General features: G+C 37.1%; 1 protein-coding gene across 1 annotated transcript in view; it reads left to right on the top strand.

Moving 5' to 3' along the window:
- The window catches only part of COL25A1 (collagen type XXV alpha 1 chain), a 523,121-nt gene extending 512,179 nt beyond the window's left edge, over positions 1-10,942 (top strand). Inside the window, exons 35-37 of the mRNA XM_074396556.1 lie at positions 1,489-1,566; positions 3,320-3,358; positions 6,544-10,942. Coding sequence (XP_074252657.1) covers positions 1,489-1,566; positions 3,320-3,358; positions 6,544-6,546 — 120 coding nt within the window. The 3' untranslated portion in view covers positions 6,547-10,942. The remainder of the gene's footprint in view (positions 1-1,488; positions 1,567-3,319; positions 3,359-6,543) is intronic.
- Positions 10,943-26,359: the final 15,417 nt, after the last annotated feature.

Genomic DNA, 26,359 nt, shown 5'->3' with positions numbered 1-26,359 from the left:
CCCACTATGTAATTATCCTGCCTACCTCATTTTTATTGAGTCCAAGCTGCTTTTCCTCTCCTGAACAGATTTTTTTTTTTTTTTTTTTTTTTGCTTTTGTTACATTGTGAGTAAGCTGGAAACATTTACCACTGTAAATACATGGCATGAGATCAGTAAGAGAGTGACTTAAAGAAGATCCCTAGGTTTATAAATAAGTCTGTTTCTCCAGTTGTCATTGCTGCAAAGTATCAGCACTTTAACATTTGTTTACCTGATTTAATAAGGAAAGTATTTGCTTTCAGTTTCTTTTGAAAAAATGTTTTTCTGTAACAAAAGGATGTAAAAAATGTTAAAAGAAATAGAAGCGTATTTTCAGACATGGAATATTTTGAATGAGAGTTACACAAGTAGTATCAATCATAAAGTTGGATACATTTCAAAGAAATACATGCTGTTAATATTCTTTCCTTTTCCTCTGATTCAATGCAGCTTTCATCTGTTACAGGATTAGGAAAAAAAAAAATTGGTATTGAAAATGAGTGAAGTATCCATTATTTCCCTGAACTTCATCTGCCACTGGCTGGCTTCAATACTTTTGGTACCTGTCATCCTCATAAGATCTATGACTCAGACACCTAATTCATGACCGTGACATTGTGGTCTACGTTAGCGCTAAGTTAGCACTTCTGATGTATCCGCTTTTAAGTCTCCTTCTTCTGTCTTGTTGCGTATCTTAAATAAAATCCCATATACCGCTGCCCAGAATCCATTGTCACGCTGAAAGTGTAAGTTAGCTTTTATAATATCATGCCGTACCTAAATCAGAAAACAATGGTAAATGCCCTTCCAGAATTTTCTTACCTAAACCATCTTTTGAATTACCATGATTTCCCCCCAAATAAAAATTTGTCTTTTATTTAAACCCTTGTATCCACAGGGGGAAAAGGGAAAGAAAGGCAAAAAGGGGCCTAAAGGGGAGAAAGGAGAACAGGGTGCTCCTGGATTAGATGCACCCTGCCCGTTGGTATGTCTGACCCGTGCAACTGTCTCCGGATGTTTGTGTGAGGGGATCAGATGGGAGAAGAGCAAGCTGGAGGCATCCGTAACAGGAGGGTGTCTGATCGGGGTCCTTTAAGACGGACTTCAAGGCACCCAGAAACATTTATCACAGTTATCCTGATATGTTCCACATCTCATCTCTGGTCACTAGCTCTGCCTGGTTTCTTAACCCCCAAATATCATGGTGCACCTGGAATCTGATTGTAAGATCCGAACGGAGCCGGCACTATTCCATACCCCTCAAAAGCAAAGGCCACTGTTTTCCAACAAGCCCCTGTTGTAGGCATATGCGTCCCTCCATTTTACTTTGTCCATCTTCACTGAATGTTACTTTTACCTTCAGAGTTGCTCCTCTCCCAGCCTTTCGTTGGAGTTACTTCTTTCACAGAATTTGTGCTTAAGTGATTTCTTGTGTTAGTAACATTATGAGTTAATCTTTACAAACAGGGATTCCGTGGCGTTAAGGGGGAAAAAGGGGAGCCAGGCCAGCCTGGCCTGGATGGGCTGGATGCCCCTTGCCAATTGGTACAGTATTTCTCTTTCCTACCACCCTGCATGCAGTTCCTTTGTTTATTACATGTTCATCTCTATCAGTGTAAAGTGGTGCTGTCTGGGCAAGCTTTACATGATACACACACTACATGCATGTGCATGAACAGGCTCCTTCTGCTACTCTGCAGAGGAAGAGAGCAAGCACGAGTTTCTATCAATGAATGCAAATTAATCTCCTGATGTTGTTCTCACAACTGACATGACCACCTTTTCTGTGTTCTTTGGAATGTTAGTTTTTTCGCTAAATATTTAGAGATTACAATTACATGAAAATATTTGATGCAAAGGCACTGCTACACCGTCTTTGGTTTTCCACCTAAGTTTGACTTTTTTTCTTTTTCTCTAAAAGAAATGAAGGTATTTCTGCCTCTTTCAGTAAATTTCTATCAGGCTGTAAATAAGGCCCAACCTATGGGAATTCAGCTTCTGTGGTCAAGCGTTAACCAATTCAAGAGAATGCTTTAAGAGACCATAGAGAAGAAGACCAAACTTCTCTGAGCTTCTAAAGATAATAGTCTGCAGCCCAAACCCTCTGCTTTGTCACGTAACCTTTTCAATTTAATGGTCTCTCCTTTTCAAACTCACTTTCCTAAAGTAGACCAAACTCCCTTATCTCCATTGGCATGAACTCAAAATCCTCCTAATACTAAAATCTAAAATTCTGCTGGTTGAACCTTTTCCTTGTACCAATCTGGCATTATCAGTTTTCCCAAATATTTTATGAAGCTTTTTTAAAGTTTTTTTTTTTACATTTAAAATGAAAGTATATTCATATTTTCTGAGGTATAAATAAAAAGTTTGATGTTTGCATTGATGGTTATACCGGTCTGCATGTTCTTATATTGTTCTTCAGTTATAAGCATGATTCTTTAAAGATAAATTTATATTTCTCTTTTAAGAGATATTTACATTTCTAAAAATTAAGCAGTCAGTAATTATAGTTAGAAAAATCTCAATATGAAGTTCCCAGTTATTTTATTTGCTTAGTATTGATGATAAATCATATTTTATTGATCATTTTGTTGGGGAAAAAGTAGAAGCATGCCTTCTTGATACACCAGCTCTTCCTGCCTTACTTGTATCATTTGTATCTGAAGAATCTGTACACTTTAAATTTTGCAACACTTAGGAACTTCTTATTCAGAATTTGTTAACTGACTTCTGAAGTATTTAAATAGAGAAACTGATGAATGCTATAGATAATATTTTATCATAAGTCTACAGATAGGCTGCCTGTCTTTTAACTCAATTGAGTATGTTTATTGTATTTAATGTGAAGAACTATAAACTTCAGATAGAAATGGTTTGTCATTGATTCTTCATCATTATCATGAATTCAGCCATAGTCTAATAGTGACCAGGAAGAGAAGTTATTTTGGTTTATTTAATAGAGATAACAGTGAGATGTGTTTTAATGAAATTAAGAGTATAGATTTATTATCTAAAAATATAGATATGCTTTGTAAATTGCTTTTTCAAAATTAGGCATAACATTTTCCATACTTTATATGTTTTCAAAATGTGTGCTCACTCTGGAAAACATTTGAATTTTCTTTATTTTTACCTAACAATGGAATAATATATTGGGAGTTGCTAATTTTTAAAAGATGCCCATGACAGAAGCCACTAACGGGTAGAAATTTATGTTTAAGCCTCTGAGCATGTGAAAAATGAGGTTTAATCACTCTTGTGGAACCTGAGGAATTCTCTTTTCTCTTTAAAACAGGGGCCAGATGGCTTACCCATGCCTGGCTGTTGGCAAAAGGTAGGCTTTACAGAATAATTTCTCAAAAGAAGCCCTCTCCCTATCTTTTAACCTGGAGTGGCCTTTTCCATTCAAAACAGACCTTTGGATGTGACATTCCCAATAGTTGTCTGGATATTAAAAAGCAAAAGATTTCATCTCCAGAATATTTTTTGATTGGTATATTTACTGGTGATTTCTTCCAAAACTGATCGGCTAACGCAATTCCTAGCAAACGTTGCAATTTGGAACCTTTTCTATCTAATCCTTTCTTTGGAATAGAAAGGGCCAGTGCACTTTGATAACGTTTTGCTTGTTGCTCAATAAAATCTTTTTCTTCCTACTGTTCAAAACTATTCTTAATTATGATTATTTTTCTATTTATACTTACTTATATAGACAAACATGCTAATACATGGTAGAACCCTGTCAATATTAGTCACAGAGCTGAGAAAGCAGAAAAATATAAACATCATTTGTTTAATGATGTCTTGAGTTATGTAGAAACTAAATTAAATTTAAATAGTGTCCTTTATGACATCAGTTTATTTTAGCCTCTTCATATGGCCGCCCATAGTCACTGTGGGAGTATATTCTTTATAGAGAATCTTCTATGTGCAAAGGCTGTATGATAAGCCTTTTCATATAGAGAATATCATTTTATTTGACCCACACAATGACCCCATAATGTCTTATTACCCTCAGTGATGCAGATGAGGAAACAAATTCAGATAGGTCAACGACCTTCCAAGAACCCAGAACTAAGAGAGAGAAACAATGGAAGGCAACAGTAGAACTGTAAGCAGGAAAGAGCTCATCCATATGAGCTGTGCTATTCAGAGAATACCAAACCTTTATGCAACAATGGTGAGGATCTAATTATAAAAGGCAAGCACATGCTACTGAAGGATAAAGGCATTCCAAGAATGTAAAAATGAGCTGAGGAAATGCACAAGATGCTTCGATCATTTGGAAATTTTTTCTCCAGCACTTTGAGGCTTATTCAGTAATTTTGGACAGGCATGCTTCATTAGCAAAATTATAGCACAACTATGTAGCGATGCAGAAAGATGGGAAACCTGACTCTTAGTTGCCTCTTACCTTAGCAACTCCATTGGTGAGAAAACGCAGTGTTAACTCACTCTCTTTCTTAATCAGTTTCATCTACTTGACCAGGGAAAGAAAAACCTCTCTCAGTAGCGTCATTTATTTAGTAGCTTCCCATACTCCACTTTCAGCCTCTTAGATAATTAGCTTGATCACACAGGGGGTCAAGTGGGTCTCATGAAAATGGATCTATCATCATATTCTTCTTCACCTGAGAAAACTATCCCTTCACCATCATAACCCCCGTTCACAGAATTTTTAATACTATCTTGAGCTGGAATTACCACTTACTCTCTAACCTTTACCCTGTAATCTAATAGTATAATGATTTTTTAATCCAGCCATTAGCAGACTTTACATAGAAGAGATTCAATAGGCTTATTTTATCCAGCCTTCTGACACCACTCAGAACTTGGGTTTACAATTGTTCTTAGCCACATCTTAATCACTGCCTTTTTTAAAAAAAGGGGTTTATACCCTTAAATGGCAACAATCAAAGGACTCATCATCTTTTTGGTTCATGAAATGGCCAAACCTGGTAGTAGTATGAATACTATTATAAAATCAGAAATTCAGAAATTTCCCTTTTAAATACTTTTTCCACAGAATAGACACTGTATGCTACATAAAAGATCTTATGAATCTAGCATCTTCTTACATAAAGAATAAAAATGATTAAACTTTAGTACGGTTTACCACACCCACCCAACACATACAAATGCAAATCATTCTGATCAACCTCTTCCACCCATCGCCAGAGAGAAAAAAAGCAATTAGAAAATGAAATTTTCTCAAATTTCTTATGTGGTCAACTTAGCTGTTGTATCAAATAATCAAATAAAGTTGTTCATATTTTTTAAGGTCAGGAGATGACTTTTAGTGAGTCCTATTTTGGGTCTATCACCCTTTTGAACACTGCTGTGTTTATTGGGCTGCAGGGCACAGTGGCAATGTTCGACTTAAAATTCAAATTGTGGCAGTCATGTAAATCACTGTGATTAATTACCATGTCTTCTTGGTCATGCTCCTCTCAATGATTTATATATTAAAACTATTTGATCTTTGTTTAAATTAGTTTTCTTTCTAGATATAGTTGAGTTTTCTAAATTTACGGACACAGGAAGAGTTAAGAGATTTAAGTGAGGGTTTGGAGAAAGGAATGCTTCCTATAGACATTTTTTTTGGCATTGGCATGACATGCAAGAATACTGAGTGAACTCCATCTCTGAGATCAGAAAGCAGCCTCCAAAGCACACCTAGTAGAGCATCTATCTATTTTCCTTGAATAGAGAAAAACAAATGTTAATAAGTAAATTTAAAGATGACCCTATACATTGTGGAAGGTGAATGAAGAGACCTGTTATTCTCCTTCTCTGTACATTCTACTTTTCTTGTTGATTTTTCTTTGAGTAAATGTCAAAGAAGTCTCTAAGATCTGCTTTGTAAATGTATATCTCAAAGAGCTCTGTTCCTCAGACCTCTGACTTAACTGCAGTTTTAGGAAAACCTTAGTAATTATGACTGCTCAAAATGAGAAACCAGAGATCTGTGGTACCTTAGGTCACAAAGGAACCTGTTAATAGATTGAAGGCCTGACAGCAGGCAGGTCTACCTTGCACAATAGTCACAGCGGAGTAGGGTTAGCAAAGAGGAGGAGGAACCAAGAACTGAAGAACAGAGGATTACTGTCAGGTGTTTAAGTAAACAGCATTATCGAGGTCAATCCTCAGCCCTTTCCACAGTTGTATTGTAGCTTGCAGAAGATTATGTAAGTAACAAATACAGAATTAAATTTAATTATGGCACATGTGATAAACATCCTAATTTTCTGCTTTCTCAGAACAGTTACTGAGCAAAACATTTACCCCAAAATTCTCAGTGGCAAAAGAAAAATGTGAAATGAACCTCAGATGGAAATTGCCATGATACTCGAGTTTAGGAAGTAATATATAGCACACATATAATCAATTGGCTCATTGAAAGCCAATCAGTTGGCTCATAGACTCTATTCAAGGTTCTACCAGTTTTCTTGATTTAAAATTTTAATTCAAGACTACTAATTCCATGTATTTGTCTTTTTGTTGTCTGTTTTTCTGCAGTGATGAATCTAACCTTCCAAGCATGAAGTTGTGTATATAATGGTCCACTTTTAATATTTATAGTTGAAAACTATATTGCAGATTTTACGAGTCTGATACATGTTTACATAGGGCTGCTTCTTCCTGTTGGCAGTGGTATACATGTCCATTTTTACTCCACTTACATCTGAAATTGGGCAATTTGTGAAACCAGTGAAAAGCCTGCAAAAAATATAGATCAATATCTCTATCTCATGAGAAGATATGTATTTATATGGACAAATCAGTGGTAGAGAATGATTGTACTAGCTATTTTCCTTCTTTGGGCTTGCTAAGTGCATGAACAAAAAGTGCCATGAAATAATTTACATGAAATGGTGACCAAATATAGAAGCTATGAAAATATACTATACTGACTGATGTTAAAGTTGATTGTCACATTCCCGTTCACCATTCATGTTGGTGTGGACTCAAACCTACACCACCTGTTGAAACTGACTAAAAAAGCATGACTGTGTGCCAAACCTGCTTGCTGTGCAACTTCAGATGCTAGCATGCTAATCACAAGTCCTTCCATCACGTCTGAGCTTTTATTCCTTTTGTCATCTCAAGGGGGTTACACCGTGGCTTATTGCCAAAAAGAGATAAGGTGGTGGAGAGCACACACACAATTTGTCTTGTATTTTGAGGGAGTTGCAGTCCTGACTGCAGATCCACAGCTTCCATTATTGTGGGCTCACGTGGCCACTTTGGCTGAAAATACGAAGGGGTTGAGCCTGTTGCTGCTGCCAGTTTTCCTTGGGCTGCCGTTGGCAGTGAAGACACGGGAAGAGGACCGATTCAGCCTCCAGCACTGTCTCTCGTGTGACCAAGTAGGAAAGAGGTTTACAAATGCAAATGTGCAGAATCGCAGACTTTAAAAATATAAAAATAAACTATTTCAGCAAGTGTTAATATGGGTGCTTTTGAAAAATGACAGAGGTGCAGCACTTCTTTTGGAATAGGAGACTCTTGGAATGGCAGCCCCTATCCCTGAGGAAAAAGGGATGTGCATCCCACCCAAACTTGGGTTGCTGAAGAAATAACATGTTCTGAGAAGGGATCAACCAAAATCGCCTCTCTTGAAAATGTAGGAGAGCTTACTGGGACAATCTGTGCCAAAGTTGTGAGAGCTTTCCTTCCTCCTAAGATCCAACCCATATCAAACATTTCCTGCAGAGTTCTAGAAACAAAGATATTTTTTGTTCTTTTTAATGCTTTTTCCTTTTTCTTTCTTTAGTCCCAGGAATATTGAGAAAATACTCATTTCAGTTTTCGTCACATCTGTTTTGAACAATTTTTTTTTAAAAGAAGTCTTCAAATCATAAAAATTTGGCTCCAATAGTCAAAATGACCTTTTACTGACTTCTCTCTTGTTTTGGATAATTGGATATAAAAGAAGCTCCGCTTTCAGTTTAATCATTGTAAAGCATGAAGGCTTAGCATTTTCTAGTATGTTTTGACTTTTTTTACCTGATAAATGTAATGTACGTGAAGATTATCGGTTAATATAAAGCCAAGATTGTCACATTTGATAACTAATTTCTATTTTTATGATTTTAAGTTTTGTCTATATTTAGCTTTCTCCTTTTAACATTTCTAAATGTTTGTCTTATCCTCATATCCACAGACCAAATCTGAGATCTCAGAAAGCTGTGAAATATAGTTGCCATCAACAGTATTTTTCATCTACTTGCTCAAATGTTACCTAACCGTATTAGAGCATTTCTTTGCACAGTAAAGAGTTGGCAGCATGTTTCAAAATGGCTTATTCTAAGTGGAAGTGTTACATTAAAAGAAACATTATCAATGAGGAGCTAGGCACCCTTTCAGCCCATTAGAAAATTTAATTTCTCTTCTGACTTGATGCCATCTTGTGGAAAGATTTTTAGTTTCATGCATAGGTTTCACCACCAGAAGGGAAATTAACTCATCATTGGCTTATAGTTAAGATATAACGGTAAGACAAGGAACCTAAAATCCTCGTGATCTCATGTATGCTATGTAACCAAATAACAATCATACAAAATGGCATCTTCTTTTCCTATTACATTTTTAAGGTTGAAAGATGTTTAAACTATTAGATCAGTCTAATTAGTAACATTTCTGGTAACATTCCACACCCCTAAGCCAGTTTAACATTTTGAAAATAATGGAGGGCATTTTCTAACAATTTCTTGTATGGCATGGCGCTAGGATAAGGTATTTTTTGCTCAGTGTCTGACACAATTTGTCTTAAATGGTTTGGAAAAAATGAACTGAAGTGGGTAGAACTACATTCTCTTCAGGAAAACAAACTACAGTGTCCAGTGGCTATATTTTTTTCTTTTCTTTTTCTGCTCCTCTAGTAGAAAGAGGTATTGAGATGGATCACTATTTAAAACTTGCACAGCTGCAGGAGATGATACCTCAACATCAAAAGAAAACACTTTATGTATAAAAAAATGTTTTTGAAATACAGCCCTTCAAAGAATACTTTTCTGTTCTGTGTGTACATTGAGTTTTCGTGCTATAACTGATTTGACAACATGGACTTATTTCATGATTAGATGAGGTTATAAAATTCCATTACATTTATTTACTTGGGAAAAACAAACAGAAGACAATACTCATCTTTGTTCAGTGGAATTGCTAGGTCTTAACCGCAGTGGATAATATTAAATTTTTGGTTACTATAAATGTTCTCAATCATCCATTTGTCATCAATATAGAGAATTCTTAATTTCTAAGTCAACGAAAGAATTGCTTGTTGATATATGTTGGTAGATAACATACTTTCCTTAAAGATTTCTTTCTTTTAATTTACATTATTAGATAGAGGGTTGAGAAAATATACATGAAAGACACATTGGAAATAAGGCAAGATCAGTTTCTATTTCTGATCAAGGATAGCAAATTGATATGTGCTTTAGATTTAAAATTGTTTTTCATTTATGTTGGTTGGTGCTAATGTATTTCTTTTCCTTTTTCTCTTATGGACGATGCAACTACTATGGATAATTTTATTTCCCTTTGAATAGCATTCCTAAATCATTAGTGTGTGATTTTATTTTTAAAGTTCATGAATTTGCTATAATTATGGTCCAATGACCAGGCTTTCTTAATGTAAAACAAAACAGTGTACCTATAGATGATGTGTGTTTACTCGGATCATGGATCCTCTTATTTCATATTCATTTCATGCATCATATGCTTTATCTACTTTCACGTGTCATCTTTTTCATTCACTCATCTTTTGGCTGATATTTGATGAAACATGACAAAACCAGCATTAGAAAAGTCTGCACACACACCGTATAGAGTACCCAGTGCACAAATACACCTAATTTTTTTTCTTCAAATTTCATTTTTCATTAACAAAAGCAGTCGGAGGATTTTCTCATGTGATTTTATAGAGAACATTAGAATATCTTTAATTCCTACCAGAAGAAGGGTCTTGTTTCTGAACTTAACAGTTTGTGTATACGATGTTCTGATGGAACAGCAAGAACTTGCACATCAAGTAGTTTATACTCCATGTCCCCGTCTATATATTTCTATCTACATTGATAGACATATATACATATGCTAGCATATGTATATATGCTGGTTTAGAGAATTGTCAAATCAGCATGTCAGCACCAATGGCAAAATTGCCTTGCTATGTTATATCTTTATCACTTAGGAAATGCACTTAATTTCCAAGGTTTTTTTTCTAATGTTACTATTGATGCATGAAAAGTTAACATCATTTGTTATCCTTTCTTTCCCCACTATATATTCTCTTACCCAGAATTGGGCTACACTTGTGTGATGGTACTTTAACATCTTCTAGTAAGAGATCATGAGTGACTTACAGATGCTGATATTTGAAATACCGTTTTTCCTTATTTCCTAATAATCAAATTATATTAATATTTCACACTACAAAAAAATCAGATTTTCTAATTTGTAAAAACAAAGCTTCTTCTATCTCTTGGAAGTTAAGACAGTGTTTCTATGAACTTATCTTTCTAAAAATAGAACAATCATACATGATTCAGGCTATAAAAAATCATATATCCCTAGTGGAATTAACAAGCCTGACCAATTATGATTATGCCAATTGTTTTAGACTAAAAAGGACTGTCAGTTCCTATTTCTTTCCATTTTTCTTGGGATATCTTTATATTGGCTGGATCTGTTGCCAAAATAAATTGCCACAGCAGAGACACTCCTCTAACTTACATTTTTAGTGGAGTTTGGTTTTTGCTAACTCCACACTAATAAACACTTTAATGGCTTTTTCATTTCAAAATATTTAAGTGCATAAAATAGCCTATGTTGCTTATTGACAGAACTATCCTTTTGGGAATAAGAAGACTTTTTCAACCTAAACTGTTATACGTGATTTATTAACAACTTAACAAAAAAAGTACTAACATTTCTGAAAATGTAGTTGATATTCTCACCTATCTCAGAAATATTAATGAATTGGATTCACAAAAGAATGTCTTACATATTGTTGACATTTATGTGAATATTCTTTATGCTGTTGTAAATGTTTCATTCAACTTAATAACATTTTTAAAAGATGTATCTGATTTTTCTTTAGAAAATATATTTTTATTTGTATTTTCTACATTTTAAATTTCATCTCTATGTGCAGCTATTTTTATATTGCCAAAAACTCACATAAATACAAATAAGTGGAATATGCAAAAAAATATTTTGGCAAGCATTACACTGCATATTTTTTTAAATGTTTGTGGGCCAGTCTTATGTAATTGATTATTCTAAGAATGTGTTATGTTTTATCACTGTAAATATGGCACAAACCTGTTTATCTCAGTAGTGTAAATAATTGAAAGAATGAATTCTCCCTGTTCGATTTCTTATTTTAATTTCATTGTAATTTCTCCAGCTGACATTACTGAATCAAAAGATGCATAAGTTTTTTGATTTGCGATTTGGAGATAATTGCATTGTGTTCAGTTTTGAATTTGTTTTTATTTGCTTTTTAACTTGTTTTCAGGGTTCTTAGTTTGTGAGAAGTTGATCTTCAGAATTATTTTTACACTATTTATGTTTTATTTTCATAATGTAAAAAGTGTGTAATTATTACAATATTAATCCAAACAATGATAATGAATTGTATTGTTATAAAGCTTTATTGATGTTCATGAAAACCTTGGCCTCTTTTATTTAAAGACTATTCATAAAAAAAAAAAAAAAATAGAATGCATGCTCTGCTTAGGGAATTCTTTATGGCCTTCTATCCCAGTAGAAAGCACACATGAGTCTGGAAACCAACAGGCAGAAATAGGTGTAGCCCCACTTAATATCACTCACTATGACTCATGGGAAACTCTGTGCTTTGAAAAAAAAAACAAAACAAACAAACAAAAAAAATCGCTATTCATAAAGAATTTTATTCTACTCTTCTACGATGTTGTAATCTCATTTATCCTGGTGCACATACCTAGCTGTAGGGATTTTCTAAAACTAGAACTTTGTTAAGTAATAATGCACGCAAACTTATCTTCCCCTCCTAATTTTCTTCCACTATTTCCCATTTTGATGAATTAAGTTACCTTATATTTAGCTGCCTGTTACCATCCTCCTACCAAATTAGTTATCAGTATATTATTAGAATGTAGCACATAATAACTCAGTATTTAATGAATGGTGAATGACCAAATGCTTCCACAAAGATACCAATTATTTGCAAGTCCCAAATAAAATACTTCTCACTGCTTACTTTTCTTATATTATGCTTTTATAATTGAAAGATAAAATTTTGTGTTTTATGGTCAAAACATGTTTTGAAATATACACACTGTGGAATGGTGAGTTCTAGCACTCATCTTTGTTCATTCCACCCCAAAACTACAGAATATACATTATTCTCAGCATCACATCACACTTACTCTAAAATTGACCACATAATTGGAAGTTAAACTCTCCTCAGCAAATGCAAAGGAGTGGACATCAGAACAAACAGTCTGTCAGACCACAGTCCAATCAAATTAGAATTCAGGATTAAGAAACTCACTCAAAACCACACAATTACATGGAAACTGAACAACCTACTCCTGAATGACTACTGGATAAATAATGAAATGAAGGCACTCTTCAAAACCAACAAGAACGAAGACACAATGTACCAGAATCTCTGGGACACATTTAAAGCAGTGTCTAGAGGGGAATTTATAGCACTAAATGCCCACAAGAGAAACAAGGAAAGATCTAAAATTGACACCCTAACATCATGATTAAAAGAACTAGAAGAGGAAGATCAAACAAATTCAAAAGCTAGCAGAAGACAAGAAATAACTAAGATCAGAGTGGAACTGAAGGAGATAGACAAAAAAACCCTTCAAGAAAAAAATTCAATGAATCCAGGAGCTTTTTTTTTTTTTTTTTTTTTAAAGATCAACAAAATAGATAGACCACTAGCCAGACTAAGAAGAGAGAAGAATCAAATAGATGCAATAAAAAATGATAAAATACCACCATCAATCTCACAGAAATACAAACTACCATCAGAGAATAATACAAATACCTCTGTGCAAATAAACCAGTAAATCCAGAAGAAATGGATAAATTCCTGGACACTTACACCCTCCAAGACTAAACCAGGAAGAAGTTGAATCCCTGAATAGGCCAATAACAAGTTCTGAAATTAAGGCAGCAGTTAATAGCCTACCAACTAAAAAAGTCCAGGACCAGATAGGTTCACAGTCAAATTCTACCAGAGGTACAAAGAGGAGCTGATACCATTCCTTATGAAACTATTTCAAACAATACAAAAAGAGGGAATCCTCCCTAACTCATTTTTAATTTGGTATCAAAATTTGGTATCAAAATTATGTTGATACCAAAACCTTGCAGAGACACAACTAAAAAAGAAAATTTCAGGCCAATATACATGATGAACATTGATACAAAAATCCTCAATAAAATACTGCCCAACAAAATCCAACAGCACATCAAAAAGCTTATCCATCAAGATCAAGTCGGCTTCATCCTTGGGATGGAAGTCTGGTTCAACATATGCAAATCTATAAACATAACCCACATAAACAGAACCAAAGACAAAACCACACGATTACTTCAATAGATGCAGAGATGGCCTTCAACAAAATCCAACAGCCCTTTATGTTAAAAATTCTCAATAAACTAGATACCAATGAAACATATCTTAAAAATAATAAAAGCTATTTATGACAAACCCACAGCCAATATCATACTAAATGGGCAAAAACTGGAAGCATTCCCTTTGAAAACTGGCACAAGACAAGGATGCCCTCTCTCACTACACCTATTCAACATAGTATTGGAAGTTCAAGCCAGGGTAATCAGGCAAGAAAAAGAAATAAAGGGTATCCCATTAGGAAAAGAAGTCAAATTGTCTCTATTTGCAGATGACATGATTGTATATTCAAAAGACCCCATCATCTCAGCCCAAAATCTCCTAAAGCTGATAAGCAACTTCAGCAAAGTTTCAGGATACAAAATCAATGTGCAAAACCCACAAGCATTCCTATATGCCAGTAACAAAGAGTCAAATCTAGTGGATTTGACTCTTATCAAAATAGTGGACTCCTATTCACAATTGCTACAAAAGAAATAAGATACCTAGGAATATAAGTAACAAGGGATGTGAAGGACCTCTTCAAGGAGTACTATAAACCACTGCTCAAGGAAATAAAAGAGGACACAAACAGATGGAAAAACATTTCATGCTCATGGTTAGGAAGAATCAATATTGTAAAAATGGCCATACTGCCCAAAGTAATGTATAGATTCACTGGTATCCCCATCAAGTTACCACTGACTTTCTTCATAGAATTGGAAAACAAAACAAAACAAAACAAAACAAAAAACACCTTAAACTTTATATGGAACCAAAAATGAGCCTGCATAGCCAAGGCAATCCTAAGCAAAACAAAAAACAAAACAAAGCAACCACACAAAGCTGGAGGTCATGCAATCTGACTTCAAACTATATTACAAGTCTACAGTAATCAAAACAGCATAGTACTGGTACTAAAACAGAGATATAGACTAATGAAACAGAACAGAGACCTCAGAAGTAACTCCACACATCTACAACCATCTGAACTTTGACAAACCTGACAAAATAAGTGGGGAAAGGATTCCCTATTTAATAAATGGTGTTGGGAAAACTGGGTAGCCATATGCAGAAAGCTGAAACTGGATCCCTTCTTTACACCTTATGAAAAAATTAACTCCAGATAGATTAAAGATTTAAATGTAATACCTAACACGAAAAAAACCCTAGAAGAAAACCTAGGCAATGCCCTTCAGGACAAAGGCATGGGCAAGGACTTAATGACTAAAACACCAAAAGCAATGGCAACAAAAGCCAAAATAGACAAATGGGATCTAATTAAACTTAGTTTATTTTGCCATGCAGAAGCTCTTATCATTAGAGTGAACTAGCAACCAACAGAATGGGAAAAAATTTTTGCAGTCTACCCATCTGACAAAGGGCCAATATTCAGAATCTACAAGCAACTTAAATTTACAAGAAAAAAAAAACAAAAAGTGGGCCAAGGATATTAACAGACACTTCTCAAAAGACATATATGAGGCCAACAAACATATGAAAAAATGCTCATCATCACTGGTCAGTAGAGAAATGTAAATCAAAACCACATTGAGATACCATCTCACACCAGTTAGAATGGGGATCATTAAAAAATCTGGAGACAACAGATGCTGGAAAGGATGTGGAGAAATAGGAACACTTTTACACTGTTGGTGGGAGTGTAAATTAGTTCATCTATTGTGGAAGACAGTGTGGTGATTCAAGGATCTAGAACTGGAAATACCATTTGACCCAGCAATCGCATTACTGGGTATATATCCAAAGGATTATAAATCATTCTATTATAAAGACACATGCACACTTATGTTTATTGCAGCACTGTTCACAATAGCAAAGACTTGGAACTAACCAAAATGCCCATAAATGACAGGCTGGATAAAGAAAATGTGGCACATATACACCATGGAATACTATGCAGCCACTAAAAAGGATGAGTTCATGTTCTTTGCAGGGACATGGAGAAAGCTGGAAACTATCATTCTCAGCAAAGTGACACAAGAACAGAAAACCAAACACTGCATGTTCTCACTCACAAGTGGGTGCTGAACAATGAAAACACATGGACACAGGGTTGGGGGGAGACATCACACTGGGGCCTGTCGTTGGGTGTGGTGGAGGGCTGGGGAGGGATAGCAGGGGGTCGGGGGATAGGGAAAGAATAGCATTAGGAGAAATACCTAATGTAGGTGACAGGGTGATGGATGCAGCAAACTACCATGGCATGTGTATACCTATGTAACAAAACTGCACATTCTGCACATGTGCCCCATAACTTAAAGTATAATTTTAAAAAATAAAAATATTCTTCATCAAGGAAATGAAAAACAAAAACAAAAAAACAATCCACAAAGCTCGTCTGTAATATGATAGCTAGTTCTCAAACTAAGGCAAGACGTGTTACGACCTTTTTCAAGTCTAAAGATATGTTTTATATAAAGTATGGTGTAATATCACCTGCTTGGTGGTAGGTAGAATATCACCTAATAAGTGTTCATGGAGGATGAAGAACTTAAAGTAGAGAAGGTTTGAATCACTCCATGGAGAACAGGAGTAAAGAGCAGGAAGCCCATGATGATTGATGCGTTTAGAGCAAGCCAATAAAACTGAGGACCACAATTTTGTTGCGATCCCTCTGCACTTTTGTACAGTGTGCATGTTACCTATTTAAACATCAAATGTTTGCCTTCTAACTCTGTCTATTTGCCTTTGTTGGCTTTTCATTGACTCTTCATGTTAGGAAGGTATATCTAGTCTGAGAGTTCTCAAACTTCAGCATTTATCAGAATCACCTGGAAAGCTTGTGAAAAGAGCTGGGTCCCACTAAATTTCTGAATCAAGAGATCTGATATTGGACTTGAGATTTCTATTTTTAACAAGATCCTAGGTGGTGGTCATACACTTAATCTAAGGTCCACACCTTGAGAAGCACCGCTAGTTTAGCTATTTTACTAAAATATAAGTGACATTAATTCAGAGTGGTGACCTTCCTTTTACTATAAACCTCTTCTATGAATTTTCTCTCCTTATCAGTGTCTTAACTGAAATTCTGAGGTCACTCTTTTGCAGCTCCTTCAAGTGGAGGGTGCTAATTTTTCCACAATTCTCCTGCTTAGATGGGAAGTTTGGCATTCACATTGCTCCTTATTGCCGATCCCACACAATTAATTTTTCGCCCATGTGTAGAAAGCCCCACTTCTTTGAGTCTTATGCTAACTGGTTACGGGCACCCTCTGCCCTTCTTTGCAGCCATCTTCTCGGTCATTCCCTTCATTCATTGAATTTGTTAGTGCATGGTTCACAGTCTTATTTTCCCCCCATATGCTATCATTTGAGGTGGCTTACACGTCAACATGGGCAATATAACCAACAGCTTATTCTGGTATCTTCTCAGACCTCGTTTCTAATGACTTTGCTCTCTCCAATTCTGCCACTCACTTCCCTGACACACTGATTTTGTCAGTCCCTGAAGCTGCTCCAACTCTGAAATAATGCATTCAAATCTCCCAATCTGAGGACTCTCTCCTATCCTGCCAGGGTTTCCTTCCCAATGACTCACACTGTACCCGTTCTTGCTCTTAACAACCACCTCCATTGCCTTTACGTCTTGGCCCACCTCACCATGCCCCACAGCTCCACTTTTCTCCAACTTAGGTTACACAGAACAAACTTTCACCTACACTGTTGCCAACAACTTCCTTACCCCATTGTTCTTTCGTGTGCCCACTTGGCAAAAGCCAAATATAATAGCCCAGCTGTCCACCTTTTCCGCATCTTTTCCTGGTGCTGTCCACTCAGTGCTATGGCAGAAAAATCACTCAGTAGCCCAGATTGGTTCATCATAAATTCGAAGTCTCCAAATTCACCTGTGCATTCTACCAACAACAACAACCAACTACCAACAACCAACCGTCTATGTTTCCCTAATCGTGGTGGTAATTCAAACTTTTTCTGCTCTCCTTTAATTTCTTCCCTTGTCATTCTCAGTAGATGATCTTGCATTCACAAAAGAAAAGAAATCCACAGAGACTGTCTCACACTCCTCCAGCAGACTGAAAGTGTGCTTCCCTCTACATCTTTGATTCCTTCTTCCCTTCTACTATAATTGAAAATGATGTCACTCTCCCTGCTTAAGGCTAACCTCTGCCACAAATGCTCCACATCCACCCCAGGTTTCTTAGACTTTGTCCTGTTATTTCCTTTTTTTTTTTTTTTTTTTTTTTTTTTTTTTTTTTTTGAGACGGAGTTTTGCTCTTGTTACCCAGGCTGGAGTGCAATGGCGCGATCTCGGCTCACCGCAACCTCCGCCTCCTGGGTTCAGGCAATTCTCCTGCCTCAGCCTCCTGAGTAGCTGGGATTACAGGTACGCACCACCATGCTCAGCTAATTTTTTTTGTATTTTTAGTAGAGACGGGGTTTCACCATGTTGACCAGGATGGTCTCGATCTCTTGACCTCGTGATCCACCCGCCTCGGCCTCCCAAAGTGCTGGGATTACAGGCGTGAGCCACTGCGCCCGGCGTGTCCTGTTATTTCAACTTGTCCTTCCCTTTGACTAAAACATTTATTTGGATATCTTCCATTTTTATAAAGGCCTTTCCTCAATCCTGTGAGCCCCTTTAGCTACTGGGATTTTTTTTTTTTTTTTTTTTTTTTCTTGCTGCCCCTTCAAGACTGACTTCTAGGAAGGTGATTATGTACTCACCATACCCACTGCCTCACCTTTCATTCATTTCTCAATTTTTTTTTTTTTTTTTTTTTTTTTTGAGACAGAGTTTCATTCTTGTTGCCCAGGCTGGAGTGCAATGGTGAGATCTTGGCTCACCACAACCTCCACCTCCCGGGTTCAAATGATTCTCCTGCCTCAGCCTTCTCAGTAGCTGGGATTACAGGCATGCACCACCACGCCTGGCCAATTTTGTATTTTAAGCAGAGACGGGGTTTCTCCATGTTGGTCAGGCTGGTCTCAAACTCCTGACCTCAGGTGTTCCACCAGCCTCGGCCTCCCAAAGTCCTGGGATTGCAGGCATGAGCCACTGTGACCGGCCCTCCTCAAGCCATTAAGCCGTGCCCCAAACACATAGTGAAACTACTCTCTCCCCTAGTGAGCTCCTAAAGCCTTAGAAATTAACTTACCACCAATACGCACTATCTCTCCCCAAACTCCAGTTTTGATTACAGCTGCGTGCTTCTGGATGTGCAAGAGGCACCTCAAACTCAACACGTGCAGAACTGATCTTGCCCACTGCCCCTCTGCCACATTCCTCCTCCTCTGCCCCCATCACAGGGAATATTATCACCATTCACACAGTTGATGAAACCAAAACTTACCAGTCACATCTGACTCTACCCTCATCATCCTCAGTCACTCTTCATGACCAGCAGATTCTACTGACTCAATATAAACTACAACTGCCATCTTCACAGCACTGCATGGCCAGAAGCTAAGGCCTGGTAACTTGTGTCTTGTCTGAATTACTGTAATAGCAGGTCTCACAGTGGTTGGTCCTGCCCTACATACGGTAGCCAGAATTTTTCCCTGCTTAAAACACTTAACTTGAAGCTGTTTCTCTCGGGATAAATCTCAAATCCCTTACCATTTATAAGGCCCTTCTTTATTCAGTCTGTATCTACTCCTCTAGCCTTACCTCTCATCATTCTTTTCCTTATAATTCATCTAGACATTGTGCATTTATTTTTCTGTTATTCAACCAGGCTCTTCTCTATCATTTCCAGACTTTCTCTCTGCCACTGCTTTATCCCTCCTTAATCTAAAAGCCCACCTTGCCTCCCTACCTTCTACTTATCCTTTAAGTCTCAGTGTAGTTGAACTTGTCTAGAGGCTTTAAAAAAAAAAAAAAAAAAAAAAAAGAGGCTGGGTTTGGGTTCAGTGGCTCATGCCTGTAATCCCTGCACTTTGGAAAACCAATGTGGGTGAATCACCGGAGTTCAGGAGTTTGAGACCAGCCTGCCAACATGGGGAAACCCTGTCTCTACTAAAAATACAAAAATTAGCCGGGTGTGGTGGTATGTGCCTATAATCCCAGCTACTCAGGAGGCTGAGGCAGGAGAATCATTTGAACCTGGGAGGCAGAGATTGCAGTGAGCTGAGATTGCCTCATTGCACTCCAGCCTGGACAACAAAAGAAAAACTCCATCTCAAAAAAAATTAGTCAAGTTTGGTGGTGGGTGCCTGTAATCCCAGCCACTAGGAGGCTGAGGTAAGAGAATTGCTTGAACCCAAGGCGGAGGTCTTAAAAAAAAAGAGAGAAGTTTCATCTTAGACATTGCTGCCTCTGGGGAAGCATCTCTGGATTTTCCAGTGTTGGTTGCATAGCTCTCCTCTGTGCTCCCTTTGCCTCTTGCACTTCATGGATCATAGCACTTTTGAAATGCTGTGGCAGCTGGGCACAGTGGCTCAAGCCTGTAATCCCAGCACTTTGGGAGGCCGAGGTGGGTGGATCACGAGGTCAAGAGATTGAAACCATCTTGGTCAATATGGTGAAACTCCGTCTCTACTAAAAATACAAAAAATTAGCTGGGCATGGTGGCATGTGCTTGTAATCCCAGCTACTCAGGAGGCTGAGGCAGAAGAATTGCCTGAACCCAGGAGGTGGAGGTTGTGGTGAGTCAAGATCGTGCCATTGCACTCCAGCCTGGGTAACAAGAGTGAAACTCCATCTCAAAAAAAAAAAAAGAAAGAAATGCTATGGCTGCATAAAGAGAGAGAGCTCTATGTTGTCCGCCCTGATGTCTTTAATTGTCCAGCACATAGTTGGCACTCAATATATATTAAATATATTAATGAAAGCAATTAACCCCCCCCCCCCAAAAAAAAGAGAACAAGTCATCCAGGGATAATACGAGCAACTGGGTGTGTGAATATGCAATGCAACAGTGAGCACGTAATGCATATTAAAATCTGCATGACTTTTCTACTGATTCATAATTGATAATAAAGAATCCCTCAATACAAGGGACATGAGTCTGTGCATTTTCCTTCCTATTCTATGTAGTATCAACATCCAATAGTGATAGCAGAAAAGACTTGGTGGGGAGGCGGGGGATGTTTTTTACTTCTTCTGAACCAAGCTATGTCCTCCAGAAAATAATTATCCAACAAAATAGTACTGAGTATTCCACAAAGAAGATAATGCAACATAAGAATATGAACGGGGGCCGGGCATGGTGGCTCATGCCTGTAATCCCAGCACTTTGGGAGACAGAGGTGGGCAATCACCTGAGGTCAGGAGTTAGAGACCAGCCTGGTCAATGTGGTAAAATTCTATCTCTACTAAAAATACAAAATTAGCGAGGCATGGTAGTACTTGCCTGTAATCCCAGCTACTAGGGAGGCTGAGGCAGGACAATCACTTGAACCTGGGATGCAGAGGTTGCAGTGAGCCACGATCACTCCATTGCACTCCAGCCTGGGCAAACAAGAGCGAAACTTGGTGTCAAAAACAAAAAGAATATGAACTGGAATGTCTATTATAGGGATAGAAGATATATCTTTCATAGACACAGTTTAGGAAATGCTGTTCTACAGCAGTATTTGCTCCAATTCAATCAAACTTCCTGTAACTGAGGTATGCAGAGCCTTGTTGCTCAACTGGCTTTCCCATCACAGGAGTTGTTCCAAAGAGTGACTATTCAGAGCTGTCTTCCCCTATAACTCCTCACTCTTTGGCATTCTTTTCCACTTCCTTTTCATTTCCACTGCCCTCAACCCGCAATCCCCTCTCATAGCTCCACCCTTAAATGCACCAGGATTCACTTATTAGCTTGAATTGAAGCCTGCTTTCAGCATCCACCAAATCCATCATTCACAGGCAATGACAAGTTCTAAAGTAATAAAGTCCCATCTGGGAAACGTTTTACGGTGGAGTACATAAAAGGCAGTCAAGTAGATATAAACTTTTCCAAATTATGAGTTGATACTTACAAATTAAAAATAAGGTTGGAATACAGAAACAATGAAAGAAAATTAGTCGTATTTATAATGGGCAAATATATCAAGTCACTGGCTAAGAAAGGAATTCTGAAAGGTCAAACTGTGGAGGAAATAATTGTTGACCTCATCTATGGTTATTTAGTAAATGGACAAAGAATCAAATATCTTAGCTGTCTTGACACTGAATAATTATGGAAAGTCCTATACTATTCCATCTACCTTCAGAAAATGAGAACAAACATAAAAGCAGGGGATAACAAAAAAAAAAATGGATAAAGATGTTTGACTCAGCTTGGTGTGGTGGCTCATGCCTATGATCCCAGCACTTTGGGAGGCCAAGGGTAGATCACCTGAGGTCAGGAGTTCAAGACCAGCCTGGACAACATGGTGAAATCTCATCTATACAAAGAAAAAAAAAAAATACAGGCCAGGTGTGGTGGCTTATGCCTGTAATCCCAGCACTTTGGGAGGCCGAGGCAGGTGGATCACCTAAGGTCAGTGAGGCAGGAGAATCGCTTGAACCTGGGAGGTGGAGGTTGCAGTGAGTGGAGATCACACATTCCACTCCAGCCTGGGCAATAAGAGCTAAACTGTGTCTCAACAACAACAACAAAACAACAACCACCACCACCACCACTGATGTTTGACTATAGAACTTAGCATTAGAGGGCCGGGCATGGTGGCTCATGCCTGTAATCCTAGCACTTTGGGAGGCCGAGGTGGGTGGATCGCCGGAGGTCAGGAGTTCAAGACCAGCCTGGCCATCATGGTGCAACCCCATCTTAAAACAAAACAAAACAAAACAAAACAAAACAAAACAAAACAAAACAAAACTTAGCATTAAATAGTTTCAGCCACACATTTTTTTGCTGTTTTAGATTTACTGCCCACAACTTACTGTCTACAATTTACTGCCACAATCAGCTCTCTCTTCTTTAATTCATCTAACAATTTTGGTACTGCTCTGAGAACTCAAAAACAATTAAGTTTTTTTTTTCTCCTTTTAGGGTTAAAATATTCATTAATTTTTCTTTTTTTTTTTTTTTTTTTTTTTGAGACGGAGTTTCGCTCTTGTTACCCAGGCTGGAGTGCAATGGCGTGATCTCGGCTCACCACAACCTCTGCCCCCTGGGTTCAAGCAATTCTCCTGCCTCAGCCTCCTAAGTAGCTGGGATTACAGGTACATGCCACCATGCCCAGCTAATTTTTTTTTTTTTTGTATCTTTAGTAGAGACGGGGTTTCACCATGTTGACCTGATGGTCTCGATCTCTTGACCTCGTGATCCACCCGCCTCAGCCTCCCAAAGTGCTGGGATTACAGGCTTGAGCCACCGCGCCCGGCAAAATATTCATTAATTTTTAAAAAGTACTTTCCTCTCTGACTAGTTATCTTTTCCCAAAATGTAAGAAAGAAGGAGAAAGCCTAATTATACTATTTTGGATACAAAAATAGAATAAGAAATATATAAAAAAGGGGAAATTAAGATATAATATTTATTAAAATTTAATAGGTATTCTCCGATTTTAAAAGATGAAATACAATGGAATTTTCTTAACCTGACATAGTGATGAATATATTAAAAATCTATAGCAAACATTTCTTATTAGCAAAAAGTTAGAAACATTTCTATTAAAATGAAAAACAAGAACATTTTAACACTATTTCTTCTATTAAATTAATAGAGGCAATATTAGTCTAATTAATTATACTATTAAATATTAATAGTATATTTAATATAAGCAACAATGCAATTAGAATATGCAATTAGGCAATGCAAATAATGCAATTAGCCAATGCAATTAGAAAAGTAAAATAAAAGGGTTGAAAACAAAGAAAACTGCCTGTACTAGTTCTATGGCTACTGTAACAAATTCACAAAACTCAGTGGCTTAAAATAACACAAATGCATTATCTTACAGTTCTGTCATTCAGAAGTCCAAGATGGATCTCATAGTGCTAAAATTAAGGTGTTGGCAGGGCTGCACTCCTTTCTGGAAACTCCAGGGAAGAATCGTTAACCGTGCCTTTTACAGTTTCTGGTGGCTTCTTTCATTCCTTGGCTCATAAACCCCTTTCTTATTCCTCAAAGACAGCAACGTTAGGCCAAGTCCTGGATCTCTCTTTCCTATCTCCCTCTTTCACGTTTTAGAACCCTTATGATTACATTGGGCCCACCTGGATAACCCAACATACTCGCCCTATTTTAAGTTCAACTGATAGCAACCTAATGCCACCTGCAACCCTAATTTCTCCTTGGCATACAGCATAACATATTCACAGGTTCTGGGGATTAGGACATGGATATCTTCAGTGTGTCATTATTCTGCCTACCACACTGCCACAATCTCACAAGTTGTATAGATAGATAAACCTAAAGAAACTATAAACCATCAGATTTTGTGGTATTGTCATCTTCTAAAATTTACAAGTAATTAGCATAGCATTGCTATGTTTTTATAGAAACTTAGCCAAAACAGGGGCTGCAGGTAAAACAAAGATGCCATTGACATCTCATACCTTTCACATGTTCCTCTAGCAAGAATACTTGAAACGCTTATTATAGTAATACTTAGCAAATTTTTATTGACTTCCATTTATCTTCAAAATATTATGGTGTGTAATTTTTGCTGCTTGTATTGATTTCAGTCGGCATGCTGTTTTGGGCTTTGTTTTGTTTTCTTTTAGGCTGTCTGAGGATTTCCTGAGAGAGCATGTGACAGGACATTACACTTAATCTTCATACCCCTAGAAAGAAAAGTATAACCCTCTTTTACAAATAAAGCTGAGACTCAGAGAAGTTGAATCACCAGCCCAAGATTATTAAGTAAATAAGTGGCTGAGAAGAGATTTTAATGCAGGACAAATGTTACAGCTCTTTCCACCCCACCACTACACCCTGTTACTAAGTGACTAACACTTTTTCTAAGTCTGAGGTGACATGATCCCACATGTGGCTAGTGATAATAAACAGCTATAAATACCACTTTATATTTCTACACTTGGTATTTAAATCATTTCCTATCAGTTCCGATTCTCCCAATAATTATATGATTAATAACAGTACATTAATATTTTCACTTGGAAAAAAGAGTCCAAAGAGAAAGAGCGACTTAGCCAATGTGATACAACTATTAACCACAGAGTCTGGAACCAGAACCTCCTGACTCCGAACTTTGTCCTTTCACCAAGACATGAAGCATGAAAGCCCAAAAGAGCAGTGTTCCAAAAGGCTTTTTGACATGTATTTTCCATGAGATGTTTTTGGGTAAGAAAAAAATCTATTCTAAATTTTCATCATTTTCTTTTTCCCCCTTTTTTAAATATTAGGAAAAAATTATATCTAGAATGTTCTCAGCTGATGTTCACAAAGTCTTTTTTGGCATCCAAAACACAAATAGTTTAGTGTTGAAGAACTCTGATACTGGAGCCAATTAGCCTATATTTGGTTTTTTGTTTTTGTTTTTGGATTTTTTTTTTTTTTTTTTTTTTTTTTTTGAGATAATGTCTCACTCTGTCTCCTAGACTGGAGGGAGATCTCAGCACACTGCAACCTCCACCTCCTGGGTTCAAGCAATTCTCCTGCCTCAGCCTCCCAAATAGTTGGGATTACAGGCACGTGCCACCAATCCCAGCTAATTTTTATATTTTTAATAGACAGGCTTTTTCCATGTTGGCCAGGCTGATCTCAAACTCCTGACCTCAGGTGATCCAACCTGCCTCGGCCTACCAAAATGCTGGGCTTATAGTGGGGAGCCACGACACCTGGCCTAATTAGCCTGTATTTGAATCCCTGTTCAACCACTTACTAAAGCAAGTTATCTGATCTCCGTGGGCCTTGGTTTCCTAATTTGTAAAATGGAAAAGATAAAATTACCTACCTCAAGGTGGTAAGTTAATACACATATTTAGTGAGTTAATACATATACACGCTTAGGTCAGACTCTGGCCCAGAGTCAATTGTCAATGAACCACTAGCTATTTTTCTCTTCAGAACAGAATCCTTGCATATCTATCAGGTTAGTAGAAAGTTGGCAGTGATGAAGAAGGGTCTGCTCTATGTTAAGAAAGTGAGACATTTGTTCTTAAAAGCTAATTGCTTTTTTTTTTTTTTTGCATTTTAATGACTAGTGTCCCAAAAGTACCTATACACTATATATACCAACTTAAGGACTAATTTTTATATAAAATCTAATGAGAAAAAAGGTAGTTTTCTTCAGATAACTTAAAAAAAATAACGACTGTCACCACCTCTTAAGACACTTAGCAAGTTTCCTTGTGTAAAGACAGTGAACTATCAACAGGAAAACGATATGGGACTCTCAGGACTGAACAATTTGTGAGAGAGCCATCAAAAGACAGCTGTATTAAGAATCATTGAAATAGGGGCATTTTGTTATGTTCTCACCCCTATTGTTTGCATAGCCTAGTTAAACTGCTGGACAAGCTGGAATTCCAAGTGTCTTACTCAAACAGTTATGCATGCCAGAACATTTATATAACCCTGAACTTTTGTATTCCAAGCCTGGCATTATGCAGCATATTGTAATATTAACACAGACAAAGAGATTATTAACACCCAGCTTAGGGTAATAGGCTTTTTATGAACTAGTCTTCCTGTTCAACTAAAATAGTGCAGAATTTTATTGACATGCAGTAAATATTGACTCATAAAAATGTCATTACAACACTTTATTTTGTCATACAACTTTTTAGCAATTCAGTGTGTGCTTGAGTTCACTTAAAGATATTTT

Source organism: Saimiri boliviensis, chromosome 3 (assembly GCF_048565385.1).
Source record: "Saimiri boliviensis isolate mSaiBol1 chromosome 3, mSaiBol1.pri, whole genome shotgun sequence".
NCBI classification, from domain to species: domain Eukaryota; kingdom Metazoa; phylum Chordata; class Mammalia; order Primates; family Cebidae; genus Saimiri; species Saimiri boliviensis.
Note: the sequence above shows the minus strand (reverse complement) of the source record. Positions and strands in the feature narration are given on the sequence as shown.